General features: G+C 39.7%; 1 protein-coding gene across 1 annotated transcript in view; it reads left to right on the forward strand.

Moving 5' to 3' along the window:
• CCDC146 (coiled-coil domain containing 146) overlaps positions 1–13,693 on the forward strand; it is a gene marked incomplete at its 5' end in the record, with an annotated part of 66,709 nt that overhangs the window by 17,719 nt on the left and 35,297 nt on the right. Inside the window, one exon of the mRNA XM_010156170.1 lies at positions 12,043–12,125. Coding sequence (XP_010154472.1) covers positions 12,043–12,125 — 83 coding nt within the window. The remainder of the gene's footprint in view (positions 1–12,042; positions 12,126–13,693) is intronic.

Below are 13,693 nucleotides of genomic sequence, written 5' to 3' on the forward strand. Positions count from 1 at the left end.
ATCCTGCAATGTAGGTCAGATAGAAAACAACCAAGTTAAGACTGTAGGCAGATGTTAATTTAACCAGTGTCTATGGTAATTTAACACGTGACAGCTTGCCATCTGTTTGATTTCTGGCTTTGTCCTTGGAGTTAACGTCTCCTGCAGCAGGAGATGTTTGTTCCTGCAAAGCATTCAGGTTTGTGCAAGAATTTCAAATTATTGTTATGGACAAACCTCAAGCACTTCTGGACTCATTTACATAAACCATTTTGGTGGCAGAGGTGGGATGTGTGGGATTCAACTGTCACAGTAATATCTTTGATGTGTTTCATAGACCAGTGATTCTGTGATATGTTTTGGCTGAGAGAAAGGATGAAGAGTAATTGGATTCATCTTCAGTTTTTCCCCCAGTGTGGAATATGTACCAAAATTTCACGCTAGAAACAAATTTTGGTTTAGGATTCTCTTTTTGAGACCCCACCTGGAATACTGCATCCAGCTGTGGGGCACTCAACATCAGAAGGATATTGACCAGTTTGAGCGAGTCCAGGGGAGGCCACGAAGATGCTCAGAGGGCTGGAGCACCTCTGCTATGGGGACAGGCTGAGAGAGTTGGGCTTGTTCCGCCTGGAGAAGAGAAGGCTCCGAGGAGGCCTTATAGCACCCTCCCTACAAGGAAGCTGGGGGGGACTTTTTACAAGGGCATCCAGTGATAGGACAAGGGGTAATGGGTTTAAATTGTAAGTGGATAGATTTAGATTAGATATCAGGAAGAAATTCTTCCCGGAGAGGGTGGTGAGGCACTGGAACAGGTTGCCCAGAGAAGCTGTGGATGCCCCATCCCTGGAAGTGTTCAAGGCCAGGCTGGATGAAGCTTTGAGCAACCTGGTCTAGTGGAAGGTGTCCCTGCCCGTGGCAGGGGGGTTGGAACTAGATGGTCTTTAAAGCCCCTTCCAACCCAAACCATTCTATGATTCTAGATAATTTTAGTGTTAGTCTCCTATAACTCTGTATGAATATTTGAGACATATTGAAAAATTAGTGATGCTGATGAATAAAAAAAATGATGATCTTTACTGGACATATGTAAATTGTGATGTAACATTTTACATTAAAACCAGAATTTAGGTCATCTAAACATCTGGTGCTTAGTCTGAGCCAGTTTAACCAGCAGATATCCTTAGCTCACCTCTCCTAATGGACAAAATGGATTCTGGGGAGACTGATAGCCAGCAATATGGATAGAAATGCAGGAGTCGTAGCAGAGCTTCAGCTTGCTTATACCTGTTGCCCCACTGCAATGCAGACATAACTCTTGAAAAGTAAATTGTAGATGGTGTTGCCTTCTCCCCAGACTCAAGAAACACTTGAGCTGTGTGTTAAATGTGCAAACAGTGTGGATTCAGGGTTTCGACAGGATATAGAGCTTTCTATTCAAAGAGGAACATTTATCCTTTTTCTTCCCTGAGTGGTTAAACATTTAAATATTATCCAAAAGAGGTATGGAAAGCTCTTGAAATAAACAAAGAAAATTCTAAACCTCACATAGCAGGCTGGCTAGAAGAGCCATTTGCCAAGTGGCTAACACTATACTGAAATCCTGAGTATATACAAACTATAGAATATATTAATCTCTTGATATTTTTCCATTGTCTCCTGTTATGAGGCAAAAGAGTTGTTTGACGAGACCTTTCAGATGTTTGAAATAAACAACATTAATATAAAATGTTGGATTATTCTAGGTGTTAAAATAACATTAATTGTAGTCACAATGTCCTGTTATAATTAGAAAACCTACAGCTTAGAATGAAGGGGTGGAAAGTGTTACTATTCCATTTGGGCTTAGAATACGTTTTAGTTATTTTGCAGTATCTGCAAACATAATTAGAAACATGTGTTAGCTCCATCATTTCTCGGAAATGCAGAGATTCTAGGGACTTTTGAAATTAATTCTTTCCTGGGAAGCCTTCAAAAGTTTCACTTTCAGAATGATTATGAGTAATTAATCTTAATCAGTATTTTCTCCATGGTGGCTATATTTATCCTCCATGCTTTTCTTGATATTTTTTTATCAAAAGAGTGTGAGGAATTAGACAAATGTTTAGATTGCATCATCTTTTCATGTTTAAAATTTGGCTTAGTTTTACTCATTTCTGGAGAGTCCCAAAAGAAGCCTAAAAAGCCTTGAAATTCAAAAGAGGGAATGCCAAAGTTCTTAGAGTTATTTATATCACATCTGAGTTACAGAAAACTTGTTTTGAAATTCCAGATGAGTTCCTTGGTGTATTGCTTTGAGGTGACTATTAGAAAGGATTGAATATAACGTTAAAAAGGAGAATGTAAAAACCTACTGCACGGAATGTGGGGGGTGAGGAGGTGTTGATGTAGTTAGGGCCAGATTTCATTAGTTTTGCTCACATGGAAGCGTATCTTATTTATCAGGTGTGTCGTCTCCCTTCTGTGGTTTTAATTCTCCTTCATATTCTAACATCTTTTTCTTACCAACATCTCATCTACATCCATCTTCTAGCCCCAGAGAAATTACTGTAGTCCCTCATCTAGGGGCTAGTGGACATGAAGTCAAGCTGGAAGGATGTACAAAAGCTCCCTCAGATCCTGTAAAGATTGTCTGTAGCCTCAGATTGTGTTCACTTTTCCTTGGAATTTTCTTCAAAACATTTGGAAGAGAACTCTGATGATGAGCTGTTAGTAGCAAGCAAATATGAACTTATTATTGGTACGGATGTAGAGAAAAGTTATGCATTGTATGGAACAGCTATCTGAGCATAAGTATTCTTCTGTTTTTCTCGTGGGGTTAAAAGGTTCCTGCCCAGAGTCAGAAAATCCACCTTTTCCTGCTAGAAAACTATGAAGGATATGCCCTTCCCTTTCCCCTTTTCAGCAAAATCTTCCTCCACAGTCTTTATCATAGGACAGGATTATGCAGTACTCTTATTGCATGGGACTTTTCACTGATTGAAGGAACATAATTTGGTTTGGAATTTGGCTTTTGGGTTTTTATGTTCTGTTTTTCTGGTAGAATAGGCAAGCTTCAGATAGCGAGGTAACATAAAAAAATATAACAAAGTTAGGAAATTACACTCATGTTAATCAGTTAAAGATAAGTGTAAAGTAAAAGAAAGGGTAACTTAATAGGATGAAATAAACATAACAGAAAATGCAAATTAAAAGGGAAATATATGAGTAGATCCAGTAATAAAATACATACCTCCCTACTTTTTATGTAATTACATTTATGGGAGTACAGGGAAAAAGAAAGCAAGAAGTTGCCAAGCAACTATCCGTTAGCAACCAAATCCTCATCCAACTTTCCAATAATTCTCCTTTTAGATAAGGAAAATTAATTTTAGTTTATCCACATGATCTATCAAGTTTGGGTGTGTTTAAAAATGTGCGGGGTCCCAGTTCATTGTATAACAAGAAAGAAAAACTGAGGAAAGCAAAATACAGTTAACTACAGCTGACATGGAAAGACTCAACAGTTCAAGAATATTTCCTGTTTACCCAACTATATTCCAAACTCCAGTTTTGAGATCACAAAATTATCTAATTTCTTTTCAAGGAATTATGATTAATACAGAACTGAAAAAAGACGTCCTCAGTTGCCATTCACAAGCTCATTTTTTTTCATCACTAGTCCATTTTTTCACTTATTCTTGGCCTTTTTAGTGTAGCAACATAATTAGTTGAACCAAGGAAAACCACCATTTTACTTACCCCAGCAATGTGAGAGTTTACAAGCAATAAAATGTACTGTGAGTGCATTTTGGAGGGAAGGATGAGGAATGAAATGTAACTCCTTTCTTAAACTTAGTCTTTTACACAGCTTTTTTTATAGAAATGTGGCTTACACAGATCCAACAGGCCAGAAGACAATTAGCACGAGCCTTCATTTAGAAATGTTATGTTTGTGTATGTATTTGCATATGTAAATACTGTTGGCTATTTTATCAAAAGTTGTTTTATTTGTGTGTTTCATCTTGAATGATGACTTTTTTTGACCTAACTTGTAAGCTTACTTGCCTAAGGTTGAAATCTGGAAGGTCTAATATTCATTACAGTCACTGCTGCCAAAGTATACTGTTTTTTGAATTATCCTAGAGCTTATTTAAGCATATGTTGCTGAAACTTGAGTGTTATTACCAATAATCATAGAATCATTTAAGTTGGAAAAGACCTTTCAGATCATTGAGTCCATCTGTAAACCTAACACTGTCAAATCTACCAGTAAACCATGTCCCTGAGCACCACATCTACATGTCTTTTAAATAACTCGAGAGATGGTGTGTGGTGGTGCATTCCACTCCCCATTCCCCCAGTTCCTGGACTGAACTATGGCCCAAAGATTCCCATACAGCCTGAGCCATTGTGGAGCGAGTTTGGTGGTTAAGTGTCCCTTGACCGTATCAAGCACTCCTGTGTTGCTAAGGTGGAGAACAGGACAGACTGTGCCAAGAGCTCAGTTGCCTAAACAAGGTGCTTACCAGGAATTCAACCACCTGGCCACAAGGAGATAAGAATGGAATAACTAATCATTCCTTGACAACCCTGAGATGTGGGCAAGTCAATTACTGATGTTTATAGTAATTACCAACCCGAGTTGTGGCCAAAGTGGAAAGTTACTGATGCCTAAAGTCAATTATCTTGCGACTCTATAAGCAGCAGTTCCAAGAAAGACCCTGTGAGCTCTCCTGGACTGCAGTGGGCTGTGCCCAGTATCTCCCTCTGAGAGGGATGCCTCTTGGAGTTCACAAACCCTTGAGTTGGTGAAATCAGAGGACTTCGCAACTCGGGCTGAAAACCTTCTTGAGGCTTAACCCTTCGACTGGTGAGAGATGCACTGGTATCCTACGTGAATATTTTCACAGAACTCAAGGGGAAGTTTTAACAGGTACTTAGGTATATGTATGTCTATGTATACATCTGTCTGTGTGAGTGTATGCATGCAACTTCATGTCAGTAACTCTGTTAAGTCTTCAGTTAGGTTACTCTGCTGATTCATAAATAATTTAGTTTTGCTGGGGAATTGTACAATCTAATTGTGTGATAAACCTGAATAGTGTAAATGAACTTTGAACTGCTGCTATCCCAAAGTTTTGCATAAAGGACAAAACCCATCACACTGCAATTCCTCTCCCTAATTCCTTGGACATAAACCGTTCACCAGGTCTGGGACTAGGAGTGGGTTCAGCCGCACCTACACTTCTCTTAGAGAACTTTAGAAAGCAAGGGGGTCCACTCTGAACCTTGTGACCCAGTGGGAGGAATTTCCTTTCCCCATCTCCTTCATCCATATTGCAGCAATCCAATTCTGACTTGATTACTGTAACTCTAAATAATTTTAATTATTTTTTAATCCATTGCTAATTTGATCTTGCCTTTGTATGCTTTTTCATGTCGAATAAGTAGTAGAGTGGACCTTGCCATCAAATTCTGTTCTAGCTCTTTGCACAAATCCATACTAAAATAGTTTTTCCCCTAATATTTGGGATGCTGATCTTTTAAGTGGCATAAACCACTCACCCTTTGCAACATGGTGACACAATCCCTTCCCTGGGCAGTGTGTTCCAATGCTTGACAACTCTTTCAGTGAAGAAATTTTTCCTAATATCCGATCTAAACTACCCCTGGTGCAACTGGAGTCTGTTTCCTCTTGTCCCATCGCTTGTCACCTGGGAGAAGAGACCAACCCCCATCTCTCTGCACCCTCCTTTCAGGTAGCTGTAGAGAGCCATAAGGTCTCCCCTGAGCCTCCTCTTCTCCAGGATAAACACCCCAGTTCCCTCAGCTGCTCCTCACAGGATTGTGCTCCAGACCCTTCCCCAGCTCCGTTGCCCTTCTCTGGACACGCTCCAGTGTCCTTGTAGTGAGGGGCCCAAAACTGAACACAGGATTCGAGGTGTGGCCTCACCAGTGCCCAGTACAGGGGGACAATCACTGCCCTGGTCCTGCTGGCCACACTGTTCCTGGTACAGGCCAGGATGCCACTGGCCTTCTTGGCCACCTGGGCACACTGCTGGCTCATATTCAGCCGGCTGTTGACCAACACCCCCAGGTCCTTTTCCACTGAGCAGCTTTCCAGCCACCTGTCCCCAAGCCTGTAGCGTTGCAGGGGGTTGTTGTGACCCAAGTGCAGGACGTGGCACTTGGCCTTGTTGAACCTCACACAGTTGGCCTCGGCCCATGGATCCAGCCTGTCTAGATCCCTCTGTAGACCCTTCCTACCCTCAGGCAGATCAACACTCTGTCGTGGTTTAACCTGGGTGTGCAGTAAATACCACTCAGTTGCTCACTCACCTCCCCCCTTTCCTCCCCACCCAAGTGGAGGAGGAGAGTCAGAGGAAAAGACAAGGAAGCTTGCAAAGTTGAGATAAGAACTATTTAATAATTGACTATAAATTAAAATTATAGCAATACTACTAATACTAACAATGCTACTATTAATAACTGATTAAAATAATAGAGAATAGAACATACAATACAATTGCTCACCACTCACTGACTGACACACAATCAGGTCTCGATAAGCAGACTGCGAGCCTAAGAGCCTGCAGAGCCAAAGCCCAGAACAACAACACGACTGGGAAAAAGCCACCCGACCTTCCCAGCCCACTAACAAATGAACCTGCCCCATTGCTAACAACTGCCCCAAGAGCTAACAAAGGAGCTAAGGACTCAGCTATCAAGCTAGCCCAAGTCTTAATGACCCCCACAGGCCACTTCCTGCCAAAGAACTGTTTACTGTGCACTCAGCCTGATGTACCATGGAATGAGACACTCTCCTTCTGGCCCTTCTTGTAGATGGATGTCAGATTTGCTAACTTCCAGTCAACTGGGACCTCCCCGATTAGCCAGCACAGCTGATAAGTGATGGAAAGTGGCTTGGTGAGCACTTCAGCCAGTTCTCTCAGTACCCTTGGGTGGATCTCATCTGGCCCTATAGACTTCTGGGTATCTAAATGGCATCACAGGTTGCTAACCACTTCTCCTTGGATTATGGGGGCTTCATTCTGCTCCTTGTCCCTGTCTTCCAGCCCAGGGGGCTGGGTACCTGGAGAAGAACTAGTCTTACTCTTAAAGGCTGAAGCAAAGAAAGAATTAAGTACCTCAGCCTTTTCCTCATCCTTTGTTTTACTGTTTCCCCCCTCATCCATTAAAGGATGGAGATTACCCTTAGCCCTCCTTTTGTTGCAAATGTATTTATAGAAACATTTTTTGTTGTCTTTTACGGCAGAGACCAGATTAAGTTCTAGCTGGGCATTGGCTCTTCTAATTTTCTCCCTTCACAACATCCTTGCAGTCCTCTTGAGTTGTTTGCCCCTTCTTCTGGGGCTCATAAACTCTTCTTTTTTTCCCTGAGTTCCAGCCAAAGCTCTCTGTTCAGCCAGGCCAGTCTTCTTCCCTGCCAACTTGTCTTTCAGCACATGGGGACATCCTTGCTCCTGTGCCTTTAAGATTTCCTTCTTGAAGAAAGCGAAGCCTTCCAAGGCTCCTTTGCCCTTCAGGACTGCCTCCCAAGGAACTCTGTCAACCAGTGTCCTAAACAGGCCAAAGTCTGCCTTCAGGAATTCCAAGGTAGAGGTTCTGCTGACCTCACCCCTTAGTTCTCCAGGAATCGAAAGCTCCACTGTTTAGTGATCACTGTGCCCAAAAGAACCTCAACCGTCACATCACCCCCAAGTCCTTCTCTGTTCACAAACAACCAGTCCAGTGCATGTCATCCCTAGCTGACTCCCTCACCAGCTCTGTCAGGAAATGATCTTCCACACACCCCAGGAAGCTCCAAGGCTGTTTCCTCTCTGCTGTATTGTACTTCCAGCAGACATCTGGTAAATTGAAGTTCTCCATGAGAACAAGGGCTGGTGATCATGAGACTTCTCCCAGCTGCTTATAGAGTATTTCATCTGTCTTTTCATTCTGGTTGAGTGGTCTGTAACAGACTCATAAAACAATTTAGTAATATTGTCTATTTCTTACATTCCATTTCCATGTTGCAATTGTTAGGAAATATAGTACTTCAAATTAATCAGCAGAGTCTTATGTTACATGTGCAAGATGGGTCATTTTGAGGCTTGGTTTTGGATTTGGGGTTTTTTTTGAGTAGTCTTTGCAAGACTTCAGCACTAGACCTCATAGGAATCTCCCAGCATTTACACATGATGTTAGCGCTCTCTGTATGTTGTGAACAATATATACATTTTATTTAATCACTGTTAGATATAATAGACACAAAGATTTTTACAAAGTAAGATAATCCAATCAATGTCAGATCCAGATTTTAATTATGCAGCTGAGATATTCTTAATTTACTGTTGCAGATCATGTGTCTCAGTTCTTACTGATCAAATCAAATGGAGTAGGACCTTTAGAATCTGTCTGAAGGGGAAGGTTAATGAAATAAACTGTGCATATATTCAGGATTTATATGTATTTGTGTTCTCAACATACATTAGTAGTATGTAATTTTTACCATGACACAGCTAGGAAAGAACAGTACCTGTGCCCATAGCCAACTTCATCTAGCTATAGTGGAATAAAATTAACCTTTGTCTCTAGTACAATTTAAGAATGAATTTGTTACTTATTCTGTGTTAAAACATGCCTTTTATTATAGTAAAGACAAAGATGAACCTAATTCAAATCAGACAGAATCTCAGAGGAAAATGTGACTCATCTATTGTGAACATTCAGAAATAGAGGTAAAAATAAATATTTATGAATTCCAGTTCCAATTTAGCTTGTGATATTTTTAAAAAAGAAACATAATACTGAACTTGAGTAATAAAACTCTATGAATGTTTTATGTTATGGCATCTGGTTACAACGTTTTTATATACATCTCAGTTAAACCTGAGATCCAAATGTAAAATCTGTAGTTTAGAGAGGTGACTAGCATCCAGAAATTCAATATATGGGTTTAATGTTCCTGGTTGATGCTTTAAGGTTTACACCAGTGTAAGTCTTCTGACTTAGGAATACACATTATAATACACTGTAGTGCTTTATAGGTCCTATTTGAAATACTGTCTATTTCCTTGGTTTCAGAATAGAGTAAGTCTGTGAGCCTATGGAAGGAGGACTAATTACACTATATGAACAGGCAGATAAGAGCATATTAGGACTCAAGGCATTGCCTACAATGTATTTCTTACAGTGACTGCAGTTCAGAGCCTTAAATTTCAGCTAAATCAGACTAATTCGTTTTTTACTGTTGATAATTGTATTAGCTATACCAGGTATTTTTAAAAAGCATGAATAGACCCAGAATGCTATTACATTCAGGACAAAATCCATTGTAAGCACAGACACATAAAATCAGGGGCAAGATTACATTTCTGATTCCAACAGCTTCTTCTAAATCCAAATGGTGGTAAATGAAAAAAGCAAAAGGTGAATTACTTTATGGTTTGATTTGAAGACTGTATGGTAAGACTCATCGTTTCAGCCGTTAGTTAAGGAAATAATGCTCACCATTCCAAGTATCCCCATTTAAGTTGGTTTATATAAGTGAAAAATTATCCTCATGAGTAAATATTTGTTCTGGATTGTTGCCCTTAAATTACAGTTTTCAAAATGCTGTTTTGATGGCTTAAGGGAAACTTAGTAGCTAGTATTGTTCTCCACCATAAGATTTTTGTCCTTGTAAACAAAAATATATTAAAAAATACATGAGGAGGTGAGCTGGAAAGGAATGCCAGAGGCAGAAGCATATCTCCACAGACAGGTGATAAGCAAGGTCTGTGATTACAAGCCAAGAAGGCTAAAAGTGCTTGTATCTATGCAATGGAATGAAGTATAAATTATTCTGAGGAGAAACTATACAGGAAAAATTATTATAATAGTTGCTGTAATTTGCCATTGAACTGAAGGCCCTTTCCCTTTTGTCTTCCCAAGAATCTTGGAGTAAACAGTGTGCTGGGCTTTACTAACAAATCCTGGCATCAGGATAGCCCAGCACTGACTCTCTGAGGTTTCTCCAAATAAAGGTGTGGTAATGGAAACTATCTGCTGATGGTAGTGTTCTCAGAGGTCTCACCTGCTTTGACATGCTGGTTATGCTATCCATACAGTCTGTCTTACGTAGTCCTCAAAGCTATCCGTCTTCGCATTGTATAGGAACAGCCTTATGGGAATAGAGCTCTTGGCTCTGAACTGAAAGTGTAAAATGTGTAAAAAGCTTATGGATATAAAGGAGAAGACATAGCCACGAGGACGAGTAAGTTTATTTCTGCAGAAACATTCTCAAACATGGCCTAGTTCTGCAGTGAGAAGCTAAGCAGGAAGAAAAACTGGAACTCAGGTATACATCAGCAGAGCATGGCGAGAGGACAACAGTGAGGTACCACCCAAATAGGACAACTGTACCTACATATGAGATTAAGAAACAGATGGGTTGAGACAGGGAAATATTTTCTTTCTCACAGAAAAGAGTATTAGCTAGGTAGTATTGTGAACTTAAGTGAATGGTATCTTTGGATCATAGAGGATGCCAAAATAAATACTTGAGAGCTGCTTATCTTTAATCTCAGGCAAACAAATGAAAGACAGACCTGCTTTCCTTTCTCAGGGTTGCAGACAGCAAAGATTGCCTTTTCCACCATGAAATATTTTGCAACAGATCTTAAAAAAAATACATAAACAGCTATCTACAAATAGGCATATTCATTTGGGTTCTGCTTCTTGTCCATAGGATTGGTTGTGGATGGTTTGTCCTGAATATTCAAGAAAGGGGCATCTACATAATAGCACACATATCAATTTCTTAAATGGTCCTCATTTCAGCTTAGGAAAAGCCCTTTCTCTAGAGGCCTTGTCAAACATAAGGTTTGAAGTATGACTTCTGGGATTTTCCTGTTGCTGTAGTAATTTTATTTCTTATTTCAGGAGATCTGCACAACCACATTTCTTAGCAGGTTCCCATAAAAGTTCCAGATTTGACTTGCTGCCTAAGAGGCTAGCTATGGACTTTTATAGAGCCAGATCACCTTACATTTTTTACCTGGATTTAACCTGGTTGTCCTTACCTGTAACCAAAAAGGGGTAGAAAATGTTTTCTAAAGGAATATCCCAGGATGTACTATCATATTGCTGCTGTGATAATTCCCTGTGCCAAAATTCGGCTCCTAGTCCTATTTCCTATTTATATTAAAGAGGACTGGCCCATTTGCCTAAATTACTGCCCTCGAGACACCTGAGGAATCACCTAAGAGATGAGTACACTGCATCACACATGTGCAGGTGTTTTAGTACTAAATACGTGGAATAGTTTGTTCTTGGTGTTGCTGAAGGCCTGCACAGGCATGTAAGGCGGCATGTTTAGTTGCCTGGGGATCATCTAGCTTGAGCCCAGCTCCTCTTTTTTGCAACCATATTGCTTGTGGACACAACACTTGAGCCCAAACCAGACTTTAAGCCCCAGTTTCACCTGTTTGGGCCAGCTGGTATATACCAAAACTGAACCAGGTAAGCAGGGTGGAACACAGAGAGCCTGAGTTTGAAGTCAAGACAGAATTATCATGAAATACAGGCAGAAAATCAGAGGAGAAATGGTGGCACGGGTAGCACTGTAGTTGTGACAGACATATTCTTTGTATTCTTATATTTATGCTTTGAATTATTATGTAAATAAGCTTTTTTTTCATCTGTGTTTTTGATTTGATTGTGTATTTAACACAGAACAACACAGCATCACTAAATTTGGAAAAGACCTATAAGATAATCCAGTCCAACCATCAACCCAACACTACATGCCAGGTCTACACGCTTCTTGAACACATCCAGGGATGGTGACTCACCACTTCCCTGGGCAGCCTGTTGCAATGCCTGACAACCCTTTCATTGAATAATTTTTTCCTAATATCCAATCTAAACCTACCCTGGTGCAACTTGAGGTCATTTCCTCTTGTCCTGTCAGCAGTTACCTGGGAGAACAGATTTGATTTGGTATGTTAGCAAAGACTGTGTAAACTAAAAAGCTGCCAATTATAGGTATAAAAATTTGCTTAGGAGATTTCCTAACTGTCTGTTTCCCTTCCATAGCTATTTTCTGCGGGAAAAATCACAAGCACCAGGGCAGCTGAATTGAAGGGAAAGTACACTCTGCTGCATAAGACTGTGATAAGGTACAGTATTCCTTTTTTAAACTTTGATTAAGTAGCCAAAGCATTACATATTTAGAATAATTTTCTGCTGATGCTGAAGCATAATCATCATTTAAGGCTTTCTTACAGTTATTGTTCATAAAGAGGAAGCAACAACACTAGGTTGAAAAACAATATGATTTAATAGGAGGTTTCAAGGTAATTTGGGATGCTTAAATACTTGTTTGAATAACATATTTGTTTCTAATATAAACATAATAATAATGGCATTGGAGGGAAGGACAAACTGCAAAAGGCAATATACAAGTTTTCAATAAAGATATATTTAAAGATCATCTGGCCAGAATTGTAACACATGAAAAGACTCTGCCCTGCTGAGCTAACATCATAGAGAGCAACTGAAGAAGCTAAAGGCTCATTTCTAAGAAGGATAATGAGACTCTGGCACATTCAAATAGGTGTGAATTTTACCCTCAGAGAGTATTGACAGTCACATTAGACAGCACTGCTAATAAGTTTAGAAGGTTAGAACCTTAAACTTCAAAGTATAGATGAAACTCTGAAGTTAGGTGTAGTAGTTGTGAGTCTGCCCTGCTCCGGTACTCGCTGGAGGAGATCATGCTCATAGCCCAGTGCCAGGTTTGTGTTTCTTGGTTTCAGTTCGCACAATTTGGCATTCTGAAAAGCTGGGACGTGTCGCCTGGGAGAGAACATCTTTGATACATTTCTTCAGTGTTCTGTGCTTTTGAATTTATGTTTGCTGCACAGATGAAATTCTGGGAACAGGCTGTCATCCCATTCTGGTGCTGTCTCACCCATCCACTTTGCAGTGAGGCCGCAGCTAAGGCTGATGTGCCTGAGCTCATATTTGGCCCCTGAAAACCCATTTGGTCACACAATCATGGTTCTCAATTGTAAATTTTTGGGTTTATTATCTCGATTTAGGAACCTAATATGAATATTCTGATACACCAAGCTGTACGTAAGTCAGCTAATAATGATAGTTCATTGACAGTTTGGGAGTCTTACCTTCTTAAGCCTATGTTAAATTATTAATCAACTCACAAATTCCAAAAGCTGCCACATCACACTTGGCAAGCATACTTTTGCACTCCTATGATTCTAGATGTGTACATTGTGTAGATGTCCAGTTATTTCTTCATTGTCTTCAACTAAATTTAAATCTTCACACGAAAAAACACCCTTGGCAAGATCTGGTGAGCAAGATCTGGTCTAGATCCAACACTCAGTTCTTGTTTCTATTTTTATGGTTTTATTGTCTTGAAAAAATCAATACTAAGATTTTTGGTTTTATGGAAGAACTTATGGTTTTATGTAATTTTATGTATGATTTATGTTTTATATAACAATTATGTTTGAAATGAATGTGTATTATTGCAACCAATTATATTTTCTCCTAAACCAGCATACATTCCATTGGACTTAAAGAAGATTTAGATATTATATGGGATCTTCTGTCAGAAAGTCAATTTATTTTTCCCTTGAAAAGTTACTATGTAAATAAATGTATGAGACATAAAGTTATTTGTTCGTGATAAAGGCACACTCTTGTTTCCTGTTGAAATCTG

Source organism: Eurypyga helias, unplaced genomic scaffold (genome assembly GCF_000690775.1).
Source record: "Eurypyga helias isolate BGI_N326 unplaced genomic scaffold, ASM69077v1 scaffold11427, whole genome shotgun sequence".
Lineage (NCBI taxonomy): Eukaryota > Metazoa > Chordata > Aves > Eurypygiformes > Eurypygidae > Eurypyga > Eurypyga helias.